The sequence below is a fragment of the Podarcis cretensis genome (genome assembly GCF_951804945.1).
Source record: "Podarcis cretensis genome assembly, chromosome: 9".
Classification (NCBI taxonomy): Eukaryota; Metazoa; Chordata; class Lepidosauria; order Squamata; family Lacertidae; genus Podarcis; species Podarcis cretensis.
In genome coordinates, this window is record NC_137178.1 from 29,275,030 (window position 1) to 29,289,197 (window position 14,168).

The 14,168-nt window shown below is 38.3% G+C and overlaps 1 protein-coding gene across 1 annotated transcript in view; it reads left to right on the top strand.

The window, feature by feature from the left end:
* The window catches only part of USP53 (ubiquitin specific peptidase 53), a 29,272-nt gene extending 15,533 nt beyond the window's left edge, over nucleotides 1–13,739 (top strand). Inside the window, exons 9-16 of the mRNA XM_079990371.1 lie at nucleotides 911–1,060; nucleotides 1,381–1,552; nucleotides 2,664–2,813; nucleotides 3,210–3,356; nucleotides 3,570–4,296; nucleotides 5,100–5,170; nucleotides 6,727–6,808; nucleotides 8,473–13,739. Coding sequence (XP_079846497.1) covers nucleotides 911–1,060; nucleotides 1,381–1,552; nucleotides 2,664–2,813; nucleotides 3,210–3,356; nucleotides 3,570–4,296; nucleotides 5,100–5,170; nucleotides 6,727–6,808; nucleotides 8,473–9,472 — 2,499 coding nt within the window. The 3' untranslated portion in view covers nucleotides 9,473–13,739. The remainder of the gene's footprint in view (nucleotides 1–910; nucleotides 1,061–1,380; nucleotides 1,553–2,663; nucleotides 2,814–3,209; nucleotides 3,357–3,569; nucleotides 4,297–5,099; nucleotides 5,171–6,726; nucleotides 6,809–8,472) is intronic.
* Nucleotides 13,740–14,168: the final 429 nt, after the last annotated feature.

Below are 14,168 nucleotides of genomic sequence, written 5' to 3' on the forward strand. Positions count from 1 at the left end.
TCACCAACTAACAAAAGATAAAGCAAATAATAATGTTTCATTTCATCAGGGAACAAGCTCACTTAAAAGCCCTGGAAAATAATGTGCTCATCTGGCACCAAAAGGAAGTGCCAAGTGGATTCCACAATCAGGGCATTGGCTGGTTAATTGTCAATAGACTTTAAATATTTTGATTAATAAGGCACTCCCAATTAAATGGACAGCATATCTTTGTTAAGTCCCTAATACTTTTCATTACATGTAATGCTATATCTATTTGTAAATTTTGTTTTGTATTGACAGTATTGTATTGTGTGGACAAATAGTCATTTCTGTTGACAAAGATGTCACCTTACAAGATGGTGCATGCTTATTTGTAAATGTGTGCAAGTAAACAAGTTTTTAAAATTTAAGGTATTTATACCTCTACAAAACAAAACAAAACTTCAGCGCAGTGGGTTATAGTATAGCTAAACTAGTATAAATAACTTTTTAAAAACAGTAACAATTCAATAAAAAACCCCAACAATTCTTAATCTTTTTCAGTTCTCTGACTAAAGACTCCAGGACACAAACAAATTTTAGAGCAGTTTAAAGAGATGGGAAATCCTGATTCAGAACAAAAAATTTGACTAAATCATTTTTGAGATTGCCTGAAGGAGTTTGCCCTGTTGTGGTCTAGTCATGCTGTAATTAGGAACATGTCATCAATAGCAACTACATACACAGTTATGTGTAGTAAATTACAATGCTGGGAAAGGTGACTAATTATCATATAACGACCAATTCTTGACATCAATGATTTTGTCTACAGTTTGTTTCTATACTGCTAACTGAAGTAATGAGCTATATCCCATTTTTCAGCTTGGTTACATAGTTTTCATGCTTTTTAGCTCTGCCATACTTTTTGACTGATGAATCATTTTTGCAGCTGTTTTACAGAGTTACAGATGAAAATGCCAAAAATAGTGAGCTTTATCTTGTGGGGATGATTTGCTACGCAAGCAAACATTATTGTGCCTTTGCCTTTCATACCAAGAGTTGCAAATGGGTGCTGTTTGATGATGCAAATGTGAAAGAGGTAAGTTTAGCTGTTCTGATTTGGTATCTTTCTACATAACTGCCTAGATGTGTTCAAAAGTAAAATGCAATACTTATATGTAGTTCTGACAAGGTGGCACTTAAAGGAAAGGAAATTTGTTACTCCACTAAGTTTTCACTGTTAGAAAAGAGATCAAACACTGACATGAAAGTAGCTCTTTTCTCTTAAGAAGTCAGAATAATCTCTCTGAGAAGTTGTCAACTGAATATAGATTATATCTATTTTATCATCATTGAATTATAACTATTACTTAACTAAATTGAATTACTTATATATCTCATGAAAACATAACTTTTTAGGTTGGAACAAAATGGAAAGATGTGGTGTCCAAATGCATTCGGTGTCACTATCAGCCATTGCTGCTGTTTTATGCAAATCCAGATGGTACACCTGTATCAACAGAAGATGCACCAAGGCAGACAATTCACTGGTCTCATTATAAAGCCTGTGCAGGAAATGGAGAAGAACTTGGTAATACACTTGGCTCTTTTTTCATATTATTAAAAAATAATTTACCAAGTGCTTAACTGTGTACACAGTCTACATATACATGATCTATTGGTGTATCCTGAGTTAGTAGCTGGAAAGAAGGAAGCAGACAGTCCTCTACTCTAGCCTTGGGTAGTATGAACTAGCCATTGTATATGCTGAGTTTCCTATTCCTCATGATCTACATTTAATGTCAGTTGCTGTGCAGTGAAACTGACTACTTGATGGTTCTCATGAGACAATCTGAGAGTGGGAAACATCATGGAAATTAGTATCCCTGTGGTGAAAGTAGTTAGATAAGTTCTTAATGTGTCAGGGAAGCTGGGGGCGGTGGGTGTGGAGGAGATTGAAGGGTCTGGGTACTATTAATGTTTCAGCTGAGGCAATATAATGGACCTACCTCCCATATTAAGGAGGAATGGGCTTAGAACAGTTGCAGTGTTTCTGTTGGAGCAAGCTAGCATAGGAAGGAGGCCCTTTGGAAATATAGTTTGAAATATTAGGTGTTTTAGTTTTTCAGTGTGGGGAGTTCAATTAGTATTGTAGGTTTTTTTGGTTTTCTGCATTCAGCATCTAGCTATAGAACTGTTTGAATGTTATCACATTCATGCTGACATTTTTTTCCACTGTACTACATGGACTTCAGTCTGGTAAGAAAAGTAAGGGCTTAACTACCAGTGACATTAATGACATATTTCAACAAACTGCCATTTAATCTGACTGCTTTTCATTTGAAGAGAAAGCGAGTGCATAGTGTGATCCAGAATATACTTCCAAATCAGACCAGGGAACCATGCTACCTGAGAGGTGGGCGTTGCTGAAGATTGTTCCCTCATGGGAACAATTTCTGACTGAAAGTGTTGCTTACCGTAAACAGCATTGTCAGGAGCAAATAGCATCAGGTAGAAAGTGATTTTCAGCAGAAAACCTGTTTGGTACTCCTGTGAGAAAAGGCAGTCAGGTTTACGTATGCTCACTTAAGCACATGCTTGATGACACATACAGAGCTTAGGCCTTAATTCTAGTGCTAGAAATGATTGTTGGCTTTTTTAGCCTCAAATATATTAACATTGTTTAACATTCCTTTCCCTAGGATTTGAAAAGTCTACTTTTTCTAAGTCAGATCGTCCGAAAGAGAATGGGCTTGGAGAATCAGTTACTCAGAAGAACACTAAAAAATATCAGCCAGATGACTCAACTTTTAGTCGAAACCATGTTCAGTCTGGTGGTGTCAGAGGATCAGGTATATATCTTAAACATTATAGTAATGTTAACTTACAGTGCTTATTATGCACTGGTTTTGTTGAATTGAATGTGTAATAGTTTTAGTGGGTAACACATTTGAACCGAACAGTAATGTAACATTACATTATTTAAGATATATCATTTTGGCTGTTTTGAAATTTCTGACCATTAGGGCCTCCCCGTAGAATGTTTTGGCTTACATATACGCAGCATCTACAGCTATTTATACTTATAGTGTTTGTCTGGTCTGCTGGTAGCATGCTGAAATCTGCCATATTGGTCTGGTGGCTCTGAGATAGATGGTTTTGTCTCATGGCAGGGGGTGGACTATTTGGCCTTTTGGTTGTTTCTATGACTGTGAACCTTCAATGCATATTCATTTCTATTTTTTCAGCTAAATTAGGGCATAATGAACATAGGGAAAAGGCAAAGGATCTTTCCAGAGAGTGCGCTCAGAAGGTAGCCGAGATGAAAAACTTCTCATCCTCCCTACGAAAAGACACTGACAGAGGATCAAAGAGAGAATCTGGAAAACAGAGAGGTAACAGAACCTACTTTGAGGAGAGCACTTCCAATGACTAAATTTCACCTACTATAATTAAATAATCCCCTGTCTTAAAAGTGCTATTTATTGTTTGCTCTGAAATTTAATTGTATTAACAAGAATAATAAATTGCCCTTAAAGCTTAAAAGAGGTTGCTTTAATGCGATAGAATATTTTAAAATGTGATGTTGTGGTGTTTTCCCCCCATAGATCTATCTGGAGAGGTCCGCACCAATTTTAAGCCAGGATCGCCACCTTCTGGGAATGGATTTAAGCAGCATTCTAATGAACGTGTGTATGGCAGTCAGGGAAAAGGACCTTACAGACATGAAAAAATACATAACCAAATCAGACCCACTGCACAAGTGTTGGGCTCAAACAAAACAGATGGCTTTTCTGATGGAGAGAAGATGAGCCGTGTAAAGACTGATAGCACCACTGGTTACGATACAGACAGTAGCCAAGACTCCAAAGACAAGGGAAGCATCAGTAGCAGCAAAAGTCGAAGCAGAGGTTGGAAGCCAATGAGAGAGACGCTAAATGTGGATAGCATCTTTAGTGAATCTGAGAAAAAAGAACACAGTTCAAAGCCCAAATTAAATGCAAGCAATAAACCTAAACATGAAAAGGAGCAGAGTTCAAACAACTGGCCGAAAGAAACTCGAAGTCAAAAAGGCTTGATGACTATCTATGAAGATGAAGCAAAACAGAAAGGGAGCCGGAGTTCGTTGGATTCAGAAGGGAAAGGAAATGCAGAAAAAAGTGTAGGATTTACAGAGAGGAAAACTCATACTGATAGTTGGCAGATACAAAGGACTGAATCTGGTTATGAAAGCAGTGATCATATAAGCAATGCATCTGCTAATCTGGATTCACCTGTCATTGAAGGAACCAGCCCAGTAGATACTACCACAGTTAAGGAATCTGTTTCCTGCAGGTAATAAACATGAAAGTTGTCTTGTGAAAGTATGTGTAATTAGGAGTGGGGATCCAGTTTGGATGAAGCCTGAATCCATAACCAAAGCAGACTGCTTTGGAGTGATTTGGACATTGTCTGAGACAAAACAGAGCTTCTCTGAAGCAACTCAGAACTTTGGACTGCTACTCAAACCTTGGGTCTGCCTTTAAGATTTGCAGGCTGGAAAGGGAATTTAGTGTTTGAGTTCAGTTTCATTAAGCTGCTACTCAGCACAGATACTGTTATCTACATTTGTGAGAATGAGAACTCATCTGTCCTTACTGCATTGTATTTGTAGTAATTCATATTTGACATTGATTGAGCTACTTGTGCTGGCAAATACTTGAAAGATGCACAAGCAAAAATAGATTTATTTTTCCATTAAAGCTGAGGCAGAATATGGCAGAAGGGTATGTATGCAGAATAAGAAGTCTGTGACCTTGTAAAGTTCTCTGCTTGTATTTTCCGATATACCTTCTGCTTGGTCAGGCACATTATAATGGTGCTTCTGCATTGGCTGTGCATATGCTATTGAAAGGTGGACAAAGTGTGACAAAATATAATCTCTTGCAAGATTGGAAGGTGGGAGAGAGGGAGAAATTTGGATTAAAAGATATTTCCAAATAAGTCGTCTTGTACAGTGGAGTTCTATTTTGAATTTTGAACTTCTGATGTTGTAAATATCAGTAAATATTTCTGTGAAATATTCTTTGATACTTTAGGTTTAATGAAATCTTGGCAGAATCTGAATCTTACGGTTTTTACTTAATCTTTTTTCACAGTGACCAGTTAATCAGATATTCTGGGTGTATCTTGCAGTCTACCTCCCAGCTGAACAAAAACTCTTCAGATGGTAAGAACTCAGTTGTTCTCAGTTTAAGTGTATTCAACTCTTAAAGGTTTCTAAGTTTATAAAACAAATTTATCTAACACTAAAAAATTAAGTTTCTATCTCATCACATTGTGCTTTGTTGCTCCCTAATTTCTTATATCACTGTCCACCTTAGTCATTTGTATTCTGAACTGTTTTCTGAAAAAAGAGCTCACTACTTTGATGGAGAGGCAGTCCAAGAAAGCTTTAAAAGTGTTCCTGCTATGTAACAATTCTCCAAATAAGTTCTATAATTACAAAAGTCAGAATTCCTTCTATTACTGTTAAACTATTTGTGCTTCATTGATAATGGTGAAACCTCTGCTATGTGAGCCTAACATCTGCCATATTTAGTTTGACTAGAACCTAGAGCCAAAATTCCTACCGGACTGTCTCTGGTTTTAACCATGCATGGATCTTCATGTCAGCAGAAGAGAAAAATAACACATCTATTTTTAAATTAGCTGGAATTCTGAAGGCACAAGCCTCTGGGTGTCAGTGAGCAGCTTTGATTGAACACTTGCCATAGTGATATTATATAGGAGTCCTCTCTTGTAAGCATTTGCTGCCATCTTACGTACAGTACAGGCAACTGCATAGTAACAAAGAGCAATCTAGTAAAGTAACTCTGAAACTTCAAAAGATTTTGCATGGACAACTTAACCATTTATGTTTGTAGCGAATTTGTCAGCAGTGCATTATTGGAAGCTTAAATATATTCATATGGAAATCTATGTAGAAAATGTTTTCAAAACATTATGCTTCAGGATGACTTAATTGTATTTGGCACCTTAATAATTTGTTCAGGTGTATCTATCTTTGGTACCGGTACAGCATTATACTTGACTGCCCAAAAAAACTGGTAACATGCCTCTCTCTGTTAACTTACTTGTGAATACATCAAATCTTAAAATAAGGTTGTCAGTATGGCTTCTATATTCTACTGGTAAGTTTTATATCTTGTAAATTCCTAAGTGTATTGCAGATTTATTTATAAAAGTATTTGTATCTCACACCTTCAAACCAAACCTTGTCCCGAGGGTAGCTAATGCTCAAAATAAGAACAATGGTTAAAAAGCAGAAAAAAGCAAATGATCAGCAAGAAAATTATGTACTTCTATAAAACATATATTCAAATCATGTTGTGTTCGCCTGCTGCCTGAAAGTATACAGTGCACCAATATCAAAGGGCAGATGTCCAGTTACAGATGATAGATTTTTTTATGCATTGATGGCAACTGCAAGCTCCTACTTTAATATCTCCAGCTGAAATATTAGACTGCCGTCCTTTTCAGGCATTATGGTAGAAGGGGGGCATTAAGGTTGATTCTCCTTGTACTTAAAAAGAATCCTAGGCATACCTCATGCTTTATTTACGTTTACCATGGGATTTCAAGTGGGATTTTTTTATTTTAGAAAGCAAATGTTAAGTTCACAAGATTTTTTGCTCATTACTGGTATTGCTGATATTTCCTGTGCATATTTAAAAAAAAATACATCATAATGTGCTTAAGGTAAACAACAACACTGTTTTGCAGCCTTGAAGAAAGACCAGGTTAATACTCATATGAACTATAGATCTCATAACCTACCTTCAACATCTCATCTGCATATGCAAAGGTAACCTTTATGCAATTATGTAGTCTAAAGCAGCTATTGTAGAAAAAAAAAACAAGTTTATTTTTTTGTAAAAAATGTTTTAAATTTGCATTTAGAACTTTCACATTTTTAAAAGAATTTTTGCTGATATCCAAGATCCTCAATTCTACAAATTGGCAGTGTTCTCACATAACACCAAATCATAAAATGTGCTTTGGTAAGTCATACTGTGCATGAGCTACATGCTTGTGTACACAGTCCAAGCTCTCCGACTTCAATCCACCCCTCACAGTGACTATGTCAGCCTAAACCATGGCTTGATGACCTTGCAGTCATGGTTTGTTAAGGCAAAACAAACCACAGTCCGGGATTTGGACATCCCACTAACCTAGTTGTCATGGTTTGCTTACCCACACATCTGAAAGAAGGTGAAGTGGGAGTACTTGGGCTGTGTGCACAGGATGGCTTAGCATTGCGGTGCCAACACAGCCATAGTATAGCAACTATTGGGTTTTCAGGTTTGTTAGTTATTTTGGCCAGTTGTTGAAGGCTTAGCCTAATCCCTGAACATTGCCTTGAAATTGCATTTTTGAGATTTCAGAGCATAAAGAACAATGCAAGATTGTTTTAAGAGGCCCTGTCGCTCCTTCAGATGTCATGACCAAAAGTCAGAGATGATAATAGTTCCAGTCCAACAACAACTGGAACACCCATCCCTGTTTGAAAATCTTAAAGACAATCTTGCACCATTGTTCTTTTGTAAATGTGTAGGTTAAATTAGTGTAAGGGGTACTGTGTGGAACTGCCTTTAAGATCTCTTTCCTTTTCTAATGCCAATCTAGTAATATGCTGTGATAATTAGTTTAAGCTTTGCTCTGTGTGCCTGCTTTAAAATGTAGTAGGTGGCAACCCAGATAAAGCTTTGTGATTCTCAGGGTTTGGAACTGCCTTCCTGAGAAATTGCATGTGGCGTCCTTTCTTTGTGATGCCAGGTAAAATCAGTATTGTTCTGATGAGCATTTGAGGAAGGTGTTTTGTTAATCCTTTTTATTTCTGTGTTTTAACTTGAATTCTGTTATCTTCAGGTGATACCTGTAGCTGTTAACTGGTGTTGGTCACTTCAGATGCATAGAAAACAGTGCAATAAAAATAGTTTACTTTTTTTCCCCGAGATCCTGAAAAACAACTGGATGTTGAATTATTTGAAAATTAGCAAAATGTCTATGGTCATGATGTGGTGGTGTGAAGACCATATAATGCAAAATACTGCGCTCTCCACAGCTTCCCTGTTGGGGAGGATCAGGCCACTCACCATCAGTAGTGTAGGGCAAGATTTGCCCTTTCTCTACAGTATTCTCCTGAGATGTAGTGTGTTGTGACAATTTTTCATATGTTTGATAAGAAAGAGGGCTGAATTGGGATAGGGCTTCTTAAATACACACTCTGCCCTAATGACTCAGCCATGAATAATCAACCATACTGATAACTATATAGTCCTGCCTCTTAATCAGCAGTCCATTCTGAATGCTGGGTAGTGTTGAAACTGGCTTAGCCTAACCTTCAAAATATGCAGCTCAACCAGAATAATTGAAATAACATGAAACTTCTTTTGTTGACTTCAACTAGAATTGGATTGCAGTTTTAAGTGTTCAGTGGTTTTCATTCTTTAATGCTTTGTTTTCTAGGACTGACATACCTGATGGCAATAAGAAGCTTTTTCCTTCGTTAACACTACAGACCGCTTTAAAAGACCACTCTGAGAGAGAAATGAAGAACAATGCACTTAGTGAGCAAAGCTCTGCACAGTGGCCTACTGAAGAGATACTTGATGAAACAAACATAGCAGTACACAGTGCTGATAATTCAGCTTCTTACAATGGCGAAAACTTAACAATGTCTGAAAAGGTTCAGAACAGTGAGTCTTTCTCTTCCCATTTGCAGTTGCCTCATACAAGGACAGTTAGACCCAGGCCAGCGCTTGCATTTTTCTTACAACAGAATATATCCAAACCTTCCTATACTGAATCTGCTGCACCTGCTGAACATAAACTTCATTTGTATAGTAGTAGGACTGATGATGACACACAAGAAGCGATTTACCAAAATCTTCCTCCTCCTTTACCACCAAAGAAATATGCTCTCACTGGTTTGCATGGATTAGAATATGAATCTGCTGTGGATTTAAAACCAACAGAAGTATCGGGCACAAATCCTTCCAGTGTTGAAAGGCATGTTGCAAGAGTAACTTCAAAGACTGTACCTGAAGCAAGTCCATTTACACATGAAGAAAGACTTAAATCATTTCACGGGAATGAGTCTTCCAAGATGAATTTTCCATCAAGTTTATCAGTAAACGATCTGCAGGCTGTATCCAATAATCCTATACATAAGGGAGCTTGCCTCACAGGACAAGGTGCTAGCTCCCTGGATGCAAATGCCAATGATATTGTATCTCTTACTACTTATTTTTCAGTTGACAACTGTATGACTGATACATACAGGATGAAATACCACCAGAGACCCAAGCTGTATTTTGCAGACACTGGCGTGTTAAACAAAGAGACACCTTTGCCACCAAGTGGAATACAGATGAACACTTCATACCACAGTAATTCTGAATCAAATTATCCTACAACTGATCAGAGACATAAACCCAGCATTGGAAATATATATTGCAATAGGTAGAATATGCAACCATTGAGCATAAATGCTTGGCGCCCCAACATGTTGCAATGTTTAGGTTTCTGTACCTCACTTATACTTCATTTAGAAGTTACAGCTATTGAATGATGGTTTTGCACATGCATGCGTGTTTAAGAGAGATACAAAGACTTTTGGACCTGTTACTTTTGTGCTTTAACAAGATTTGCACTCATTATAGGCTAATGCATAATTATTCAGCCAGCATTGTTACACTTTTAAAATTAGAATCTACAAGAAATCCCCTTTAAACTGGCATTCATTTGATAAATAGGAATAGTTTGCTTTTTGCAACTAATGAATGCTGTACCTTTTTAATATGACTTGGACTAACTAGTAGAAAGGGACGCAGGTGGCGCTGTGGGTTAAAGCCTCAGCGCCTAGGGCTTGCCGATCGAAAGGTCGGCGGTTCGAATCCCTGCGGCGGGGTGCGCTCCCGCTGCTCGGTCCCAGCGCCTGCCAACCTAGCAGTTCGAAAGCACCTCCGGGTGCAAGTAGATAAATAGGGACCGCTTACCAGCGGGAAGGTAAACGGCGTTTCCGTGTGCGGCTCTGGCTCTGGCTCTGGCCAGAGCAGCGATGTCACGCTGGCCACGTGACCCGGAAGTGTCTCCGGACAGCGCTGGCCCCTGGCCTCTTAAGTGAGATGGGCGCACAACCCCAGAGTCTGTCAAGACTGGCCCGTACGGGCAGGGGTACCTTTACCTTTTAACTAGTAGAAATCATTATGAAATACCTCCTTTGGGTTCCGATCTCACAGGTGTTTAATATTAGTTACTCATCTCTATTTCAGGGCACTTTCTTTATATTACATAATGGAAATCATGCATCTTTTAATCACCAACCACCATTTTATCAGTCATAGAAAGATGGGATGCTGCCTTACACCAAGTCAGATCATTGGTCCATCTAGCTCAGTAGTGTCTGCACTGACTGTCAGGGGCTCACCATGGTTTTAGACCGGGATTTCCCCCAGCCCTACCTGGGGATTGAACCTGAGACCTTTTGCGTGCAAAGCATGTGCTCTATCACTGAGCCAAGGCCCTTCTCCAGGCAGGAAATGCTTATGCATAATTGTTCAAGATCTCTAATGTAGAATAGCCTTTCATGGTTTTAGAATGGTAGGTTGTGGGTAGGGAAGTCCATCCCATGATGGTTACTGTTCTGGCTTAATGAATTATGGCTACAGTGTTGTATTATTTATTTGGTGTTTATACTTACAAACTTCACCAAAGGATACATGCAGTAACAAAGAAGTACAGTCTCCTAGGGGTTTCTGTCACCTTGGGTTTCAATTGGAATATTTTGCTCCCTGGTTATGTAAAGTTTTCACAATAAGGAATGATTTGTGTGTTTGTATGGGAGGTTTATTTTACCATGGAGGCACTTTCAGACCAGCTCATGTTAAAACTGAAGTGATAGACTTTTGGGAACTGTACTACCTCAATATGGCATATTAATTCTGTCCCACTGACAGAGGAAGAAGTGTGCGGAGGGAGCGTACCACCCCCGGCAGCACGATCCTGGTGGGGTGCCCTTGTGGCTGCCCCCCCACCGCCCGCGCTGGGCGCCACACCCCTACAGGTGGCACGCCCTGCCCCCAGGACGCACGCCCTGTCTGCTTTCCACCCCTCGGTGCCGGAGCATGAAGCTCCGCCACTGGTCTGTCCTTAGTGTACATAAACCAAGGGAATTTCATTAGTTCAGGGGTAGCCAATGTATGGGTTGCATGCTGCATCTGACCTTTACCCCCAGGCCTACATAGCTTTGTGATATCAATATTTAGCTACCTGCCTGTAGATTGATCATTTCCAGGATAAGAACCTTTGCAGGCTGTATGTGGTTATAGGTGTAAGGAGGTGAGCTTTTCTATGGAGACAGACCCTTGTTAAGGAGTTCTGAGCAAACAGAGAATAAGTATTTTTGAAGATGCTTTATAAAGTACTGGCCCGACCTAAGACTCTTACCTGGAATCCCTTGCAAGATTGTGAAAAGTGCATTTAATGGGAGTGTTGTCTTGACTTTCCCTTTATATTCAGGTACTGTTAACTAAAAAGTTACAGTAGTTCTAATACTACTGTCGCCTTGCCACATTGGTAAGATTTTTTTTTGCTGTTGTAGGTTTTTCTTGCTGTTGTAGGCTTTAAAACTATTTTAGTTTAGACTGCAATCTTACAAATGCTGGAGGATATCCTGATATCAGAACTATGCACAGAATGGTACATATAATCTGAAAAATTATGCAGAAAGTATGTTGAGTTCCTTGAGTCAATTATTTCCGTTGCCCTGGATATCTTGTAACAAAGTCAGTCCATCAGATGTTTAGTATTTGAAATGATGCCTTAATAAGTGACTTTGAGTTTAATATATAAAATAGTAGCTAGAATTTTAAATAGCAATAGCTGGTGTTCCACACAGCCTACTTTAAATATTGCAAATTCTGCATAGCAGTTGGATGTACTAGGGGTTGGTTGGGACTGTCTTTGTGCTGCAGGAAAGATTTTCATATCATGAATTGTATAAATATATTTTTATATTGAAACTTGCTCTGGAAAACATTATTTATATATCTCTGCATGTATGGAACATACTGTTTGGCTTTCCAAACATTTTATTTAAAACTACAAGCAGGGGGCACAAAACAAAATATTCCTCAGGAGCTATCATGGAATCAGTCAGATCTTTGAGGAGGGGAAATGTTATGGCAAGACTGTGGGTTGCATCCTGCAAAGTGATCCTGTTTGTGAAAGGACTTCCACTTGTATTATGGAGCTTCCCCTCCCTCTCTCAGCTGCCCCCTAAATATGTTCTGGGGGTTCCTCAACTGTCTCAAGATGCTTAAGCATAAGTCCTTGCATGGACAGGACAACTTTACTGGATAAAACCCTTTAATTCACTTTTTATAAGTGTTTTGAATAAATAAGGCCTTCAAGATGATTGCTGGGAGAGAAAACGTAAATGCCTTTTAGCTTTAATCGTAGTGATAGTTAATATATTTTTCAAACACTCCATAATGCTTGCACTGTACTTGGATTAAATCCAGAATATGTTTGTGCTTTTAACCAAATTGTGACAATCATAGCATAGCTGCCCAAGACTTTGGGTCTATTCAAGACATTGCTTTGTTTGAGGACTTGCATGCTTCATCATTGTTGGCATAAAGTAATGTCTGCATTGTGAGATTTCACATTTATTTGAATCTGGGATCTTCAGTCATGCCTAGTCTAGATTTGAAGGCCATGTAATATCTGAACAGACCTCTTATGTTTACGTTAAGTGTCTTAACCATAAACATAACCTAAGATTTGTTGCTTACCAGTATGCACCAGGCCAAATATCCTTCAACAGTTGCTCCACATCTTCTTGCCTCCTTTGCTGCTTCTATCAGTAGTGCTGCTGCAAGCTTGTAGATATAACACACACTTACAACTGCAAGTGAAACCAAACCTTTCCCCCTTCATTTAGGACAGAAGGAATTTCATCTAAAAGCAGTCGTGTAAAGTTCCTGTTTCTAATATAGTACTTGAGGGTTTTTAAAATAAGTAAATTTCTCTCTCATTCCTTATACACAAATAACATGCGATGTTGTTGAACAGCCTTCAGGGGCAGAAGTGGCATTGTGACAAGTACTGGAATCTTAAGTGTACAGTTGAAAGCTCTTACTGAAATGTATTTGAATTTGCAGTATTTATGTAAAGACTAACAAATGTGAATGACCTACTGTAAGAGCGTTACTACATTTTAAAAATGTGCATAGCAAAGTGTCACTTTACAAACAAGAAATGTTAATTTGTAAATTTGTTTCTAACGTGCTTGTGGGCACAGTCAACAAATGTATTCTGTTTGTAAGAAAGTTGAGTAGCGTCATACTTTCTGAAGTGTACATGTCCTTTAAAGAAACTTAGATGTTTCTTCGTTTTCAGTCTTTGTAGACAAACTTTTGTACAGATCTGTGGCTACCAGATAATGCTTCTGTCATAACAGATGGTCAATTTTAACTGACCGTGCACTCTTAGTAGATGAATATTTGCTAGCAAATGTGCATACATTGATTTTTGACTTCTCCAGGGTGCCTATTTTTATAATTGTTCCCTTCAGATTATAGATTTGTATGACTTTTGTAATGTTAAATGCATTTAACATGTCTTGTAAAAATATTTTCATTGTCTAGAAAATTTTAATCCAAAATTGCATTTTTCTGCCCATTCAACTGTCAGATAAAAATGGAGTTACCCTACAGAGTGTTTATCTACTTCACTTGTATGTGTGTTTGTTCCTAGCAAGGTTTGCGTTTTACTATTGATAAATGTTATTTTCAAGAAAAGGGATATAATGTTGCTTACCACTGAAAGACTTCTCACACTGGGATTGTTAACCTTTGTGTCAAATGAGCAAGCTAGCTGGTAGAAAATCGGTTTTCGTGACTTCCTTCTGCTCTATTGCATTTTTCATTGCATCTAAGAATTAACCTTGTGAGGCTTGTGTTCCTGTAAACAGGTGGCTAACCTGTGGTCCTCCAGCTGCTGCTGGGAATTGGGAATTTAACAAAATCTGGAAGGGTGCAGCTGCCTGTGCTGTACAAAGGCTGAAATGAAAGGAATTCCTTGATGTGAAACATATTTGACATGGGTCAAGTTCAGGATTAAGTCCATTTAGTGTGGTCTCCTCTTTGTTAAGGCTG